Source organism: Ovis canadensis, chromosome X, assembly GCF_042477335.2.
Source record: "Ovis canadensis isolate MfBH-ARS-UI-01 breed Bighorn chromosome X, ARS-UI_OviCan_v2, whole genome shotgun sequence".
Taxonomy (NCBI): domain Eukaryota; kingdom Metazoa; phylum Chordata; class Mammalia; order Artiodactyla; family Bovidae; genus Ovis; species Ovis canadensis.
This window is the reverse complement of record NC_091727.1, coordinates 17,780,462-17,798,813: the sequence shown is the minus strand read 5'-3', so window position 1 is coordinate 17,798,813 and position 18,352 is coordinate 17,780,462. Positions and strand designations below refer to the sequence as shown.

The following is an 18,352-nucleotide window of genomic DNA, read 5'->3' as shown; positions in this document are numbered from 1 at the left end:
ATGGGAAGCAGCAATATGATATCAAACAAAAGGCACTTCGCCTTCCTGGTTTTGAGGACAGTGTTTTCAAGTTTCTGTCTCTAGAACTTTGAAAGGGCCATTTTTCAGACAGTAAGACAAACTGAATTTATTTTCCCTATTCACCTCTCCCCCTAGTAGTCTACAATATGTGATTATGAAAAATGAAGGTACCAGAAAACTGACAGCACCAAGGGTCAAGAACACACATGTATTTGGTTATTAGAACATCCCTAAGCTATGCTGGAGCTGGTTACAATAAATGGTGCAACAAAGTAAAAGGTAAATAAAGCCGGTATACTTTTTCTAATCAAAAGCTTGGGGAATTCTTGGCACTGAAAAACAGGTACCTTTGTATCATTACCAACTTGCGGCAGTTTCACTTTGCTAACAAAGCCAAAAGGCCAAAGCAACATGGCTATCATAGAAGGAACACTGAAGTAGGATCCAGGAGACCTAAATTTTGGACCCTTTTAACCAACTAACAATGTAACATGTGACTCTGGGCAAGCCATTTGACTTTTCATTCATAAAATAACTAAATGGACACTCCTCTACACCCACACAGTACCCTAAAAAGTCCCATGGCCTTTTCCAAATCTAATAATCCATGATTTCTTTTCATTAAGATCTCATTGATTATGAGCCTAAACTCCACTGAATTTTGGTACTTTGTTATATATGTATTTATCATTCGAATCTATACTAACTTTGCTAAACAATGGCTAAAGAGAAAAGAAAAACAAATCATCAAAAAGAAGGTCACAAAATCACTTAGTATGCAGAGATACCTTATTTAACCAGCTCATCTTGTTTAGGAAGTGAAGGTTCTTCTAATTTATGTCACTCAGTTATTAAAAGTTGAGGTAAGCACTTCAGCACTAAGATTATAATGAATGGGAACAGGAAGAAAGTGGAGTTATTAATTCTGTAAGTGAAAGTAAAAATGCACACTCTTCATTATCTGGAAATTCCATTATTCTTGTTCCTATGAGTACTTTTAAAGGTTCCTGGCCTACTCCATGTACTTCATGATGAAAACTGTGGCACTAAATGATTAGATGATGGGGAAAAGGAATGCACATTCCACTTATACATGCTTCTCTCCTCAGAGGTTCAGAAAGTAGCAAGGCTGTTGAGTAAGGCAGATTTTTAAAGGTAGATGCATAGCCCACTGAAGTGGGCACAACTCCCCCTGCCTTCCAGATGAAATAATCTCATGGCTTGTTATTTAGGTTGTGTGTGTACATCTGACTCTTTGCAACCCTGTGGACTGTAGCCCACCAGGCCACCTCTACCCATGGAATTCTCCAGGCAAGAATACTGGAGTGGGTTGCCATTTCCTTCTCCAGGGGAACTTCCCAAGCTAGGGATCCAACCCGGGTCTCCTGCATTGCAGGCAGATTCTTTACCGTCTGAGCTACCAGGGAAGTGGGTGAGCTTTGGAGAGTGAGTTGGAACACCCAAATTCAGGCCTAGACTGTTTCTGCTTCATTACATGTCAAAGCAGCACAGTGTCAGTGGAAGAAAAGCTCAATGAAGATCCTGGGGTCTGTGCCTTAGTCTCAGTTAATCAAATAGTAGCTGTGGTTCCTCAGCAGTAAACTAGTATTAGCATTCTACTAGATGCTGCTGAACACCCTTCCATGTGATTCCTGCTTATATGCATGCTGATAGACCTGGACATCAATTACCATGGAGGGTGTTTAGCTTAGTACAGGTAGTGCTTCTGACAAAGTTCTGTAAATTCTACTGAGTGATGACTAAATAGTAGGGTCAGAAAAAGGACATTTAAAAAACCCACAAACTAACTAACCTATTTCTAAACTTGCCAGCAAGGCTGAAAGTTAACACACATAAAAATCAAGAAGGGAGATACAAAGTAAAAGAAAACAATTTTTAAGAAGAAAGATCACAGGAGCAAAAGAAATGCAAAGATAAATGATGAAAAGAGAAAAATCTAAAGATGAGCAGAAACTCTTCTGTAACTCTATTTTTAAAGAACTGTGGGCTTGGAAAAGAAGTCCAGAAATAACTATAACCTACTTTATGAAATCACAAACTTGACACTTTTGTATAGCCAAAGAGGCACCCCAAAATGGACTTTAAACACATACTCTGTGGGGAAAAGTCAAGCCATCATGGTACAAAACCATAATGGTGCCATTTTGAGTCTGGATGCCCTGACTGAAGAGGTAACATCAACAGGAGGCAAGAAAAATGGCCAGGGGGGTTTGAATGGTGGTGCTGCTGTCATATATACCAAAAATGATGAGAACTCTTAAATCTTCAGAGATGAAGGCCAGATAAAGCACAATGGAAATGGATTAAAACATGAAAGGTACAAAATGTTCACCAAATCCAAGAAGAATCCCTGAAGTTTGAAAGAGATCCATTTTGGTCATTAAAAATAATTGTGGTGAAATCATGACTAGCTCAAACTTAGTGAACTGATTCGTCTGTTTAACCAAGGGTTGGAAAGTCTGTCTCAAGGCCTCTCTTACAGAGAAATCAGATTTTTGAATTTAAAAGATTATGAACCCTTGTTTTGTACAAGTATACAAAATAAGAGGCCAGAGTTCCCTTGATTCTGAGATCAGAATAGAACTTTCTAGTGTCTGAGTAAAAATAAGGATGACATAAACTGGAGGAAAGAATGATCAATTAAACATTTTCTTATGGTTAAGAACAACTATGTCCATTCCAAGGTAAAATATTTATCTATAGAAACCATAAACAGGAGCAAGATATGAAATGCAAGCAATTTTGATAGAAAAGCAAAGACACAGCCTAAATCCTATCTTAACCATAGACTACTACACAACTCCCTCAAAGTCAGCCTCCTTGTCATGTATGGAGGCCCAATGACAAGTGAGGAGGATCTCTCTTCACCCTATCACCCGTACATTCAGAAAGGGCTGAAAAGTTCAAATAAACAAAAGGTACTATCACATCAGATGATTCAAAAGTTTGTCAAAAATAAACTTTAGACCACAGGACTTCTTTGATTAAAGGTTGAACAGTGTTTTTAATTCTTGCTGGTCCAAAGCTATCTAAATTAGTGCTCTTAGATTATTTAAAGAATTGAGCATGGTAGACACCGGCACATAAGAGAATGCTGATCCAAAAGTGATGGAAGATTATCATCTGAACATCAAATATCAATGTACAAGATTGGAATTATAGGAAGGGTAGGAGGATTAGCCTCAATTTATCATTATACATAGCCTGAAAAGTATCTTTTAACTAAATAATCTCTAGTATCTTTTTGGTCTCTGATCATTTTTCTCTTCTCAGAAAAATACAAATACATACCGAGCAGAATTAATTCTGTGGAGACTTCTGGTTGGTTAGGTATTTATTAGTTAAGTGTTTCTCTGTGGAAACTTATATTAATAGACAAATTTATAATACTAACATTCAGGGTTATCATCAAGAATTCATTATCTGAGACTCCACATTTATGATGATGAATAAAGAAACAAAAGTCATCAAAATAGAAAATATTAACAAATGAAAGGATCTCAAATAAAAATGTCTTCACTCAAGCATTCCTTCCTTTTAACAGGAGTTTTTAATTCCCACCAGTGTGTCAAAGTTTTTCAGGGAGAATCATATCAAAGACACTGATAAATGACCTGATGGAGTTATACCAGTTAACTGGAGAGAAAAAAAAAAAAAAACCTGACAGGATGAAGACAAGAAAAAAAAAACACACACACACAAAAAACAGGAAAATACTGAAAAAGAAGTGACAAAACCTTTGGTATAATTTTAATGGCCTTTTTATTGTGAAAGTCATTCACTGACCTAGCCTATAGTTTTACTGTAAAAATTGCCCCACCCTGCCAAAAGATAACACTTGATTCTTTTCTCTAAGAAACAGTACATAGTTGCTATTATAATCTAAATTGTGTTAACTATAAGATAAAGTAAATTTATTTTCATAATTTTAATTTCTTTTTTTTAACTTAAAACTCTCAATTTAACTTTTTATTTACTATAAAATTTTGGTTTCCCTTTTAAATAATAACCTAGGATAATAACAACTTCTTAAACTAAACAGCAGTCTACCTTAAAATGATGCTCAAAAAATGGTTTATGTAAATTCATGGATACATATGAATTTAACAAGAGGACATTATCATAATCTTTTAAAGCTAACAGAGGATAATATATACTCAAAAAATATTCCTTGATACCATCAGCATGAGAATACTTGATTGGCTTGAATGTGGGTCAGACCAGGTTCAGATCCCATTTCAGTTTAACTGTTTTTGCAGAATTATTTCATTACCTTCACAAAGATTTTTAAATACTGGATTTAGAAAAGTCAGTATAATATCAAAAGAATATATTCAGGATAACTAATAAAGGAAACCATGGGAGCTATATGACAATAAGGGCAATATTATCATGAAATGATATTTTTAATTATAATTAGCTTGACTAAAATTTAAGATGATAAACTGATACAGAATTAAGTGGTTTACATAGGGGTTGAATGGACATCCTCACCAACACTAGACTATCTATGTACACTTCACACTCCAAAAGGGTATGAACTGCACATGTTCCCTTGCTTTCCATTAAGCACGGTAATACTCTGGCAGGAGGAAAAGGGTAAAGACAGAAAAGATTGTGTTAGGTCTCCCAGGGAGAACTGGAAATAATAGGAAAGTGTCTAGGATAGGCCTGGAACTGAGAAGTTAGGAATAATTGGATACGTTTTCATATTCTATCACTGAAATATTTAGGAAGTATCCCTCCAGAAGTATGTACAGGCATGCCTATGAAGTGTCCAGGTGCAAGGTGGGTGAATGATGGGGCTGCATGCTTCTGATAGTAACTGATAATGGCCCAGCAGAGATGAGGGCAGAGTGGATTTGTGTTTTGTCAGCTCAGCGAAATAAGAGCTGATCAAATGTTTCCCATAATGTTTAAACTACCAATACAGTCCTGGGATGCCACAACTAGAAATAATCTCTCTTACCTCAAAATTATGCAAAGTGATTCAGGCACTGACTGCTTTCTACTCTTTTACTGCTTTTTATTTACATGTCTTAATTCTAACTGATCAGAAGCTTCTTGAAAGTATCCAGACCTGATTTACCTTCATAGATCTTACAGCACCTGGTTCAGTACTCAGTGAATTTTTTTTATTTTTTGGCAACACCATCCAGCATGGTGCTGTTAGTTGTCTGACCAGGGATCAAACCCAAGGCCCCTACAGTGGAAGTGCAGCGTCTTAACCACTGGACCACCAAGGAAGTCCCCAGTGCTCAATGAATTTCAACAGATACACTACTGATTGCCAATCTGAAGGTACTCTAATGTGGGGTCAAATATATCACTTAATTGAAGCTAAGAATTGGTATTCTATAGGATAGAGGTTGTAAAGAATTGGGTATTTATTTTTTTTAAAGCAATGACATATGTGGCCTAGATTGCACTGCTTTTCAAAAATTTGATGACACATTATTTCTGGTGGTAACTGATGGTCGACAATGTGCCTTACAAGATGAATGCACAGTCAGAAGTTTTTATATGCAGGCAAAGGTTATGCTTTGATCTACTGTTACAACCACTCTTTTTGGTAGAACACCATTTGTCTCTTGGCCACCTGTGGTTAGCCCAAAGCCACTGCTCAAAGAGCTCACTTCTAATGGTCTCCCAGTGGGTTGGCCTGGGGCTATTGCTTCCTATTAGACTACAGGTATATCATTTGAAGTAGGGCTTTTTAGGGTTTTGTTTTCAAAGAATAAGCTAAAAGTACTTTTTTTTGGGGGGGGGCTACTCTTTAAGGCTGCCAAGACAAGGCTAAAATTCCCAGCTGACGTGCATGTGCTCCACATAACCAGCACATCAGAGCTGGGTTACATCAAATACTACTGTCTCTACCCTAGGAATTGTTAGTGAGGCCCACTTGTTATTTAATGTTTGCTAAGTCTCTAAGGTAGGGGTGGTGAATGTTCACAAATACAGAGGCTGGTATCTGACAGTACACAGTCGCTGTGTGCTGATGAAGGTAGGCTATGAATGCTACTGTCACGCTTCCAACTAGATATGATCAGTTGATGCTATGGTGGGATCTCTCACTCGTGCAGCACTAGTTTTCAAATGGCAGGCTGTGACTCATTAATGGTGAAATAAAAATATTTGATGCCAAAATAGGTACTTGTATGAATTTATATGAGCAAGAAAGAACAGAAAATAAAATAACCTTGTGAAACTTTTCCTTCAGTTATATATGTATGATATTATGTATGAGAACACTGTATTAGGAGGTAAAAAATATTTCTGCTTGGAGTCTCTGTCAAAAAAAACTGAAAAAAATGCTACCTGGATCTTCTTAGAGGCCACGTCTGTCTTTGGAGTCAGTTTTACTACTTGGCTGTATTTGTATGGCCAATAATAGTCTGGATTTAAAACCTAATGGCCTAATGAAATGCTTTATTTTTTCTCCTGTACATTACTTTCACTGGGTACACTATTTTTGTTGTTGTTGTTGTTAACTTTTATTTTAAACCTTCTTGCCCAGTATAGGGCAAATTTAATACTCCATTTGAAATGGTCTGTATGTGACCAAAGCCTCCAAGTACGGTATTTCTTCTTGAAAAGCTTTTCTTTTCCTAATGAGTTATTCTAAATATAAAACCATTCCCTCTGTACTGTCTACATACTACTTATCTTTGTATTTCTATCTGACTAGGAAGCAGAGATCACAGTAACCAATACCAAAGCCTTTAACACAGCACTCACTACTTGGATGAACCCAGAAGTATTTATTTCAAATAAGTTTTCTCATTTTAAACTGTTAGTATGTGGAAACAGTGTAAATAGCATGTCTTCTGTCCGGCATTTGAAGCAAGATTTCCAAGGCTGTCTCTTTAAAACACAAAGTGAATTTTCTGATATCATGAGATTTGAAAATATTCACACAAGAGGAACTAGATGTTTCAAAGCAAAGCATGATGATCAATAATATATATTTATTATACTTTCTGATATTGAGACTCTAAAATCTAAGGAACAGGGTCTAATCAGCTAGATTTCATCTCTTCCATATTCAATTCACAAAAAACAAATACAGAAAGAAAAAATATATATATATACCTTCACTGTCCTTGAATTTCTTGATTGCCACAATTTCATGCGTTTCCTGCAAAGGAAAAGAGGCAGAAGAAAAGTCATTCTCTAGTGTTTTTCAAACTGGGAATCCCAACTGTCTGGAGGTATATTCTGAAACAGAGTAGCAAGAACTTAGAGAATAAAAAATAAATCCTCCTTGTCCCCAGTTCCTCATTTCTCAGTTCCAAAATTATCTTTCTTACTACCCTGCAGGCATTGTCAGGGAAGGAAAAGGAGAATGGGAAGAGACTAGGGGACCAAGGGCTGATCTGGCTGAACAGGAATGAACCAGCAGCGCCAATGTCTTGAGGCAATGCAAAAGTAGCAGGATGGATGACAACAGACAACATCTATATTGCCCTCTGAAACCCAGGAAGTGAAGTCGCTCAGTTGTATCTGACTCTTAGCAACTCCATGGACTGCAGCCCACCAGGCTCCCCTGCCTCTGGGATTCTCCAGGCAAGAACACTGGAGTAGGTTGCCATTTCCTTCTTCAACGCCTGAAAGTGGAAAGTGAAAGTGAAGTTGCTCAGTCGTATCTGACTCTTAGCGACCCCATGGACTGCAGCCTACCAGGCTCCTCCATCCACGGGATTTTCCAGGCAAGAGTACTGGAATGGGGTGCCATTGCCTTCTCCGTCTGAAACCCAGGGACACATTTAATTGGGTTTCTCAGATGAGAGAAAAAAAACTTCTATAATACTTGGTAGTTGCTGGTAGCAGAATACCTCTTCCAAGTCTCCTCCTTTCACTTATGTCTTCCTAACAAATCTATCTTCCTAATCTATCTAGTTATTCACCAGCTCCTCCCCATTGACACCCATTTCAAATCCAAAGTGGACAAATATTTGCCACCAAATACGAATCATTAACATCCCCCTGCCTTTATTTAGCCCTCCTGAATTAACAGAAGTAGTTGGTGAGAAGAACCCTACTTTCAACTGAAACATCACAAGTTCTTTTTTTTTTTTTTTTTTGGTCTTTTTTGGCTGGAAGAGAAGAAAAAGGCTAGAAAGGAAATGGAAATGCTAAGCGTATAACTATGCTAAATAATTCATGTCTAATATTCTAGCCTATAAAAGGAATAAAAAAGCTTTTGGCAAAATAATATATAGATTCTTCAAAGTCAACATGTCATATAAAAAGGTCTGGATAATTCAGGCCTGCTCTTTTCTACTCTAAGTAGGGATACTTTCAGATCTGTAAGAGCAAACCTTTTATAAAACTTTGTCCCTGCATCAAATCAAAAACAGACACAATATGAGGCAATAACCAGAAGGGTACAAAATTATTAACTTATCCAAAATACATGCTTTTCTCCTAGGTTCCTTATAAAGGCAAAGGGAATCATAAAAGTAGGGAGAAAAAAATAAATTTCAAAAAAGTGACCATTATGGTGAAAAACAAACCCTGAGCCATAACCATGTCTGTAAATCAAACCCTGTTTCTCACCTGCCAGTTGAAAATAGTAGAAAATACCAGTTTTCATATTTGTGTTACAGGGGGAAAATTATCTGAAAGTACTATAGGCTACTGAGGAAAAAGATTCTTATTAAGGTTATTATGTTTTTGTTTTTTTACAGGAGAAACAGAATGTAGAGTACAGAGAGCTTTGGGGATACAATTTATTTGTATATCGGCAGACCTTCTGATTTAAACTCAGCTGTCCAGGTACTTTTTGATACTGTAATGGTTTCATTATTGAGAAAGAAAAACTGCAAAGTCAAAAGTGATGTGGAGGATGATCACCTAGAATATTAACAGAGGTACCAGGTAACTCTGCTGGGTATGCTACTCTCTCTTAATACACCAACATTGTTTTCTTACCCTGCTCCTTTTCAAATGGCTCCAGCTAGCAACCCACCTACAGCCTAAGGGAAAGTACAAAACCCTAAGAGAAAACTGCTCACAGCACAAAGAAAGGGGCAGCAGGATGGCATCCAGGAAGAGAGGCCAACTGCCCACATTTCAACTGAGTGTAGCATTTCATCCTATAGTGCACACGTTTTTGTTGCGTCTTAAGTGTTAAAGCTTTGTTTGATTTTACAAAAGGTCTTGCTTAGTTCAAAACTGCCCACTGATATGACTACATATTTAAATTTATGACTGCCACCATCTTGAAGAAAGAAATTCATCAGATTTTCCCCCTGGTAATCTCGTAAGTATAATTTATAGTATAAAACAGTTGCCTGAAGGGGGGGAGTCAAATAAAATGAAATGTTTCTTCTTTTATTTATGCTTTCATCAATACCACAAAAATCCTCTTTCGCCTCAACACACACACACACACACACACACACACACACACACACACACACTCAATATGGGTTTCGTATTTACTTACAGAACAAAGTCAAACAAATGGAAGTTTTCTACATAAAGTCAATTCAATGTATGGTGGAAAACAAACACAATTAAGAGAAGATGCTGGAAAAATTTAACATTTTTATTCATACTACTTATAAAACTAATATGAACTCATATAGAAGAATATAAAGGGATATGAGTATAAAAGAAATAAAAAATTATATAACCCTTCCTAATAATACTTAATAATATTTTCTTTCAGTAAATTTTTCTCAAACTGGAAGAACCTGAGCACACATATACTGTGTTGTATGTTGCTTTTAATTCACTTGATATACATGGAATATTCTGACCTGTCATTACTTTTTAAAACCATTATTTTTAATAGATGGTTATTTAACCAGTCTACCAATGAACATACTTCAACATCTGCATCTTCATTTCCATAAAGCAAATTCTGTAACTGATAATTCTATAACTGATAGGTCAAGGGGTATGAACTGATATATCCAAAAATATATTATTTTACAGTTCTTTTCAGCAGCATGAGAACCCACTCTACAACCACAGCCAACACTAAATACAATCATTAAAAAATCTTTAGGTACAAATGAGATCAGAGGTTTGTTTCTGAACTAATATTACCTGGAAATAAAAGAACTTAGAAAAGTTTTCTTCTAACAACCTCAAATATTGTTTCTACTCCTATATGTCTAAAGTTTCCATTAGAAACCTTGTAACTTTAAGGCTGAACTTTTCGTAATTGCTTTATGTGTTTCATTCACTATTGCATCCTAAGTGTCTAGAATGGCAGGCACATAGTAGGTTTTCAATAAATATTTCATGAATGACTATTTTATGAGTGAATTAATCAAAACTGCCCTATCGGTTTTGTTCTTTTCTTTCCTTCCTTTTGGGTTTCTCATCGGTCCTTATTTCAGCCAACATCTGCACTTTTTGCCTCATGTCAGCTCATTGCCACGACAGAGGCCATATCCTCCTGGCTCTCCTTTAGGAGACAACTTCACCTGCTTGTTACCAAAAACATTATCTTCAGAACTATGTGTTGCTCTTAAATCTTCAGAGCAGTATTTTATCTATTCATGACTTTTCATAAGCCACAGCCTCACTCGCATTTATAACTCATCCTCACTAAGACAGGAAGAGATCCACCAGGCTTGGTGTCAGGCAGCAAAAAAGGTAGTTGGACTTTTTAGCAACCTGCATTTCAAAGGCAGATTGATGTACCCGAGCCCAATTTGAAACCTGGATTCTTAGTAAACATTCTTTGTGTTGGGTTGGCTGGTCTGAGGCTGGGCCACTTGGGCAAAGTTCTCTGAATGAGCTGTTTGCTGAGCCTACACTTCCTAGCACACCCTACTCCTACTAATTCACCTTCACCACACCTTGTCATGGGGTCTGTGCATCCTAGGATACAAAATGCTGCTTCAAATCCATCTCTACCTCTTGCCCTTCTGTATTTGAGGCATTTTGTCTCAGAAAAGATCTGGCAATATAGATGCTGATGTGGAAAAGACTGGCAATATAGATGCTGATGATGATCCAAGTCTTTTCCTATTCCTTTTGGATACTTTGCCATATTCTGGTTCAGAAAATAGAATAGATAGAATGTATTTTTCAAACAATCTCCCTGGACTTTGCTAATGATCTTTGATGTTTAGTTTCTTAATTTACAGAACTTTTACAAGTTTATGGTTTTGTTTTTAAATATCTTCATGCCACCACCTTGAGATGTTACATATAACATAGATGTAGACAAAGAAAAAATATGTGAAAACTCTGAAGAACTGTTTTAAATTCAATTTACTCAAAAAAGCAAGGCATTGCCCCCACAACATCTGTAAGAGAATGTCACCAGCTGTAGTTAGTAAGACAGGCATAATCTGCTACTTGTTTCAACGTCTTTTTTGTTTAAACAAGGAGTTACTTAAGAGCACATATTGTAAACAACAAACTAGGGATATCATAAAATATGTAAGTAAACACTAATGATCATTCCATGCCTCACCCTTAATTTTGTCTCAAAATTGAAATTATATTACTTTGGAATGCAGAAAGATAGAGGCTCCTGAATTGTACTACTATCTTCATGAGTAAACAAGCTAAATGAAGCCATTTAACATTTTTCAGAATAAATTTCCACAATTGGAAAAAAAAGAGAATGAAAAATAAATTTTTAAAGTAGTAACAAATTAAAAAAAAATACCTCTAGCGCTTATATTTCTTCCTGTATTCTCATGATCCTCCACCCCATAAAAACCATGCATCCATCAGTGAACAACCATGCATCCATCAGTGAACAACCATACTGAACACAGAAACTTGTCATCAAAACTCACTTCTGCTACTGACTGTCTAAAGCTCCTGAATCATTGGTTTATTTCCAGAATCAATTGTCCCTTCTTAAGATGTTGGCAAAGTAACTGATTGGTATTAATGATCATAAATTTACTAAGTTATTTTAAATGCAGTTACATAACTTGATTTAATTATGCTTTGGAACAGTAAATTCTCTAAACCAATCATACAGTTATAAGGAAGTAGCAGGAGTCATCTTTTTAAATGTTTTGCTCTAGTTTAAAATATCCAACATGCATTATGAAACAGAACAGAAAAAAATAATGATTTTATTTTACTCTGCTATTCATGGATTAAACCATTCCAAAGGTTATACTCTAAAATTCATTCTCTATTCTCTGAGGAAGCCCTTCCTTGGGAGAAATTACAACTTGACAAGTATTTTAAAATATTTCACTCTGTATTTGGTATGCAAAGACCACACTAAGTGCTTTCAAACACTGATGTGATCCTTCAGCAGAAGCAAAATCCTATAAACATAAATATTATCACCTTATAGATAGATATGGTAACTTTAAAAAGTCAGCTTTATTTTATTATTCTTAAGAACTTTTGTGCCAAGCCCTGTGTTTCCCATGTATTAACTCATTTAATTTTCAAATTAAATCAAGATTCTCTGAAGAGAATCTTACCAACATGTTCATTGTACAGATAAAAATGTACTGAATTTTATGAGGTGCCATAATTTGCCCCAAGATCATACAACTAAGAAGTAATAAGGCTAAAATTTTAAACCTAGGAAGATTGATTCTGGAGGCCATTTCTCATCTATGGCAATGCTATTTGCCACTGCAAATCATATACATAAATTCTATTGTTGAAAAGGATATGTTCTGAAACATACACACACATGCTCTCTCTCTCACTTCTAGGGAGTTACGCTTATTTCTCTTCTGCAATTTCTCAAAATGCTAGCAGCAACAAAACTTTTCAAGTAGTTGTCTGAAGTCTGTTCTAATATTTATACACCTAAAAGTATGTGCAAATATTTCATATATTTCCATCTTTATCTATATTCAGACTTTTATTTAACAGAATCTTAACTTAGACAAATTATTTAAGTTACTTTTACATTATGAGCAAAATTATAAAATGGGAGTAAATTCATGCACAGGATACATTCCATGGCAAGTAGATACAATGGAGCATTTAACAGAAATACAAAACATTATCCAGGATATGCAATGATAAAAATCAGACTGTTCTCCAAGGAATCCCTCAGAGATCTTTCCTTGACTTGTATTTATTATTAATACGTATAAACTACCATAGTCTGCCAATACTAAAAGTTAGATTAACTACTAAATTTAAGTATTTCAGACGTAATCAAGAAAGATTAATACTCAGGTGTGTATTTTAGTCAGCTAAGAACTGTTCGTTGGGCCCCAACTTTATATGAGGTTTTTTTTAATGTGGCATCCCAAGTTTAACATGAGTGAGTAAGTGAAGCATCTCATTTGTACAAACGCTTACATCCTAGTGTGTAATAATGCATGACAGTAAGTAAAAATTTTTGACAAAAGAAGTACAGTGAATGTTATATGATATGCCACAGAAGAAACGATTGATCATGTAAATATAAAGAAAAAATGTATTCTACTTTGAGATTTAAGTTTATAATATGCTGGTTTAATTTGCTTTGCTCTCTTTCTGAAATGTGAAATATCATAAATCGTTGTTCATGCCCATCCCTTCTCTCCCCAGAAGTAACTGCCATCCTAAAGTTGGTATGTACCATTCCCAGACACATTTTTTTACTACCAATGAATTCATCCATAAGCAAATTTACCTATTTTGTACATTAAAAATCATAACTGGCATGTTATTTTACACACCCTTTTGTAACAGTTCTTTTTTTAAGTACAACATGGTATAGTTGAGATTTAAACATAAATCTAGCCAGCTGGGGATAACTGTGCCCCAAGGGGACATCTGGCAATGTCTGCAGACACTTCTGGTTGTCACAACAGGGTAGGGGATTGTCGTTGTTGTTCAGTTGCTACATTGTGTCTGATTCTTTGCAACCCCATGGACTGCAGCATACACTTCCTATTAGCATCTAGTGGTTAAAAGCTACAGATTCTGCTAAACACCCTACAATGCACAGGACAGTCTCCGCCACAAAGAATTACCTGGCCCCAAACGTCAAAAGTACTGATGTTGAGAAACCTTGCTTTAGTTTTATTCATTGTAATGGCTTTGTGATAGTCCACTATAAGCATTTCCCTTAAAAAAGAGCCTGACTACTTGTTGAGATCAGGTAAATCTTTGAAAAAGACTAATACACTGTGAAAAGAAATTTTAGTTGAAAATGGGATGATTAAAAGATTAATTCTTCAAAAATTATTAAAGCTATTAATCAAGGTACTAAAATGTCTACATTCATTTCATTTTCATAAAACAACAATTACTTTTATAATAACTTTTGCAATATGGTTCCATTAAACATCATATAGTGAACTATCAAAAGATAAATAAAAACATTATTTTTTGTTGCTAAGAACTCTTACATTTTAAAAAGCATTACAAGGAAAACTCCCATGCTCAGGCTCTAAAAAGAGGATAGTCTTATGAAGATATGAATACATCATCAAGAACATGAGAAAGCATGCAGCCAAGAAAGGAAGATGTGGGAAGTGGGATCTTACAAAGAAAAAGTCTTCTATAAAACAACTGCCTTCAAGTCAAGTCAGTAATAAAATTCCTACATAACAAAATCTATGATCTCATTTGTTTCCAATAAAACATCAAATCCCTTCTACCCGCTATGGGCTGGGGGTATTTTATTTATGCCCCCTATAAATCTTTATTGAGATGTAAAATGAGAATAAATGCATGTAAGACATTTAGACAGCATGCCTAGCCATGCCCTCATCTTCCCCTCGGAACCTGGCCCCGCCTCCTGTCCCATGTCCCAGTGAACCCTAGCCAGAAATTAAGGCCCACTCTTTCCATCTCCATTGTCTGCAATCCCCAGTCCATCCAGGTCATCACCAAGTCCTGTTGATTTTTGTTTCCTAAATCTTTTTCAAATTGGTCCACTGTTCTTCTCTACCTGAACACTCCCATCCTAGTTGGAGCCTTTGGAATTCCCACCCAGGGTACTGCCTAACTTCCTAACATTTTTAATATGTCTGCCACTCAACAACAGGCTCTTCATTTGCAAAGGAAAATCTGCCCTTAAAAGACTCTTCCCAAACTCCCGTGCCCTAAGGACCAAATCAAAGCTCTTTTACCTGGTCAGCAGGGAATGGTCCCCAACCTCTTCTTCTTTGGTCTCCCTTTCTTGCTGAGCCCTTGCCATCCTTACCACGATCTCTCCTGCTATTGAGGCTGTTCCTTTTCCTCCTAAAACCTTGGCCCTCCCTGTGCCATTCAACCCTATCCCTTAGGCCTTAACTCAATTGTCACTTCCTTAAGGAAGTCTTCCTATAGCCCCGTGACTACATCTGAAGCCCCAAATGCTCTCTGAGTAGACACCTCTCCTTTGTAACTTGTATTAAAGTGACACCTTCACATATTTATCTGATTCTACCACAGGACTGCAAGTGTGTAGGTGACAAATAAATGTATGACTGGTCTAAAAGTATGCTGAGCAAGAGAGAAAGATCCAGTGCAAATGTCGTACTGCATAATGTATTTAAACCTCACATCTTGCTGGCCCATGTCATCCATCTATTTGGACATCATTTACTAATTTCACTACAGCTTAACAGAGAAAAACACCTTTTCCTACCATAATTATAAAAAGAATAAAAGATATTCCTTGATATACAAGGAACTCAAGTAACAAACCTAAAAACAAAGAATACAAATATACATGTTTATGCTTTTTAAGGACAGTGTATCCCTGGGAGACTTATTAAGATATATCTGTTTCCTTCTTTCTTCAGAAAGTTTTTAAAAATGAGGATAATGAAAGAACATAGAGCCTTCAAAATTTTATCTGGCTCTGTCCAGAAGTCCTTCAGCAGGCAGGAACTGAAACAAGCTCTTTAAGTTCAGAATTATACTGTCTTGATTAAAAATCTCTTTTGCTATTTGGCTACTCTGGCCTCCTACAGATCTTGAAAAGGCACTGCAAAACCAATATCACTTTCTTTTGTTAAAAAAATTATTCCACAGCATTGCTATAAAATTACTGCAGTTACTAGGTTGCCAATATTTATCAAGTTACATCAGAAGGTTTACTAAATTAAAACGTTATTATTTATTGATTCATTTATCCACCTGCAACAAGGATTGCTATCCTTCACCATCACCTCCATTCCATTTTGTGACTAAACTAGTAAGCTTTCCTCTAGCCTGGCAAAATATAATATGGAAACAGATATGTCACATAATTACTAATATCTAACACGTGTATTGTGAGATACTCTGAGTGAAGGAAATTATCACAGACCCAGAACTAGCTAATATACCACTCACAGTCGTATATAGTAACAAGGTCCCCAAATCCTCAGGGCACATGTGCTACAAATGCTGCCAGTTATTTTATATTAGTGGAGTTCCAGGAAATGAAGGAAGAGGGGTAAAGCCTGGGCCGATGTGGAACAGAGAAGGGAAGAGTCTCTCGAGGTGAGATATAGCAACATGAGGTTAGTGGGAAGAGAAAATGGTGAGGATCTCTTGAAAAGGTAAGCCACATTCTTAAGGAGAACACTAGAATTCCCACAGTCAAGTCCTGAACTGTTTTTACTTGAGCATTACAAGTGAACGTACCAGTAAGGCTATGAGACTTGGAGCCACCTAGATGGCTGAGGTTTGAATGTCTCAAATATAAGAATAAAAATCAAAAACCTAGGACCATTTAGCTGATATATGTAAACAAACCCACATACCTAGAAAGCCTTTACAAATACTTCTAATATGGTCCAGTATAAGTGTTAGTGGATCAATATCAACCTGAAAGCACACTGGTTGATAATGTCTAAGGATGTAACCATGAGGAACTGAGGAAACTAGTTCACACGGAACTGTACACTTAAAATAGCTACCTCTTACTGTATATAGGGTACATTCTTTATATGTAAATTTTACCTCAATAGAGTTGGTTTTAAATGCATCATTTAAAAATAATTCACCTCATAGTTATAGACTAATATAAATTGACTGCCCTACTTATTATGATAGATTAGGTAATTAATAAAATGTTATCAAGATGAAAAATGAGGCACCCACAGAACAATTTTCACTAATCCCTCTAGCACAGCAAATAGCAACTCTCTTCACTAGAAAGGGATAGGTAAACTTTCAAACAATTTAGCTCCCTATTTATAGATTATGCAAAATCTGAGATGTACTTGATTTCATACAGCCCACACTTACAGACATTATATACAGATGCTCTCAAACTACCTTGGCTACACCAAACTCAGACTTGGTATTGTCAGCAAATGAATGGAAATTTCAAAAAGTACACTGTAATGATGCTTGCTAGACAGCATTTCAGTTTAGAAATATTAACCATCATGTACGTACTGTAGTTACTGTACAATTGTGTTAATTTTATTTCATTTTGTGCTCATAACAATGACTAGATAATGAGAAAATGAAAATTCTACTTCTAGTGATCAAATAATCAAAAATAGCATTAATTAGGTATGCCAAATGCAGGCAATCTACAACCTCAATCAGACAATCACTGGATTTAAGCTGTGTTCAATAGTGGGCAAAATTTAAATTTAAATGACGAAAATATATCCTCTAAGACTAAATCTAAGATGTGCCAAGAAAACGTGGCTCTTCAATTTTCTACAACTGATTTAATCTTGCTTTTCAAGCCCTGACCTTGACTTTAACTTGCATTTTATAGTAGCTCAGTCCTTTTTGATTTATAGTTGTTGTTGGTTTAGTTGCTAAGTCATGTCCTACTCTTTGTGACCCCACGGACTGCAGTATGACAGGCTTCCCTGTCCTTCACTATCTCCCAGAGTTTGCTCAAACTCACAACCATTGAGTTGGTGATGTCATCCAACCATCTCATCCTCTGTCACCCCCTTCTCCTCCTGCCCTTAATCTTTCTCAGCATCAGGGTATTTTCCAATGAGTCAGCTCTTCCCATCAGGTGGCCAAGTATTAGAGCTTCAGCTTCAGCATCAGTCCTTCCAAAGAATATTCAGGGTTGATCTCCTTTAGGATGGACTGGTTTGATCTCCTTGCTGTCCAAGGGACTCTCAAGAGTTCTCTCCAGGACAATTCAAAAGCATCAGTTCTTCAGTGCTCAGCTCAGTCTGTCTCTCACATCTGTACCTGACTAAAGGAAAAACCATAGCTTTGACTATATGGACCTTTGTCAGCAAAGTAACGTCTCTGCTTTTTAATACACTGTCTAGGTTTGTCATAGCTTTCCTTCCAAGGAGCAAGCATCTTTTAATTTCATGGCTGCAATCACTGTCCGCAGGAATTATGGAGCCCAAGAAAATATTATCTGTCATTGTTTCTACTTTTTCCCCTTCTGTTTGCCATGAAGTGATAGGACCGGATGCCGTGATCTTCGTTTTTTGTATGTTGAGTT

At 36.3% G+C, this 18,352-nt stretch overlaps 1 protein-coding gene across 2 annotated transcripts in view; it reads right to left on the bottom strand.

Annotated features, from left to right (window-relative positions):
• CDKL5 (cyclin dependent kinase like 5) overlaps positions 1 to 18,352 on the bottom strand; it is a 170,443-nt gene that overhangs the window by 55,433 nt on the left and 96,658 nt on the right. For both annotated transcript variants that reach the window (XM_070289810.1, XM_070289811.1), the window contains exon 4: positions 7,135 to 7,180. In XM_070289810.1, coding sequence (XP_070145911.1) covers positions 7,135 to 7,180 — 46 coding nt within the window. The remainder of the gene's footprint in view (positions 1 to 7,134; positions 7,181 to 18,352) is intronic.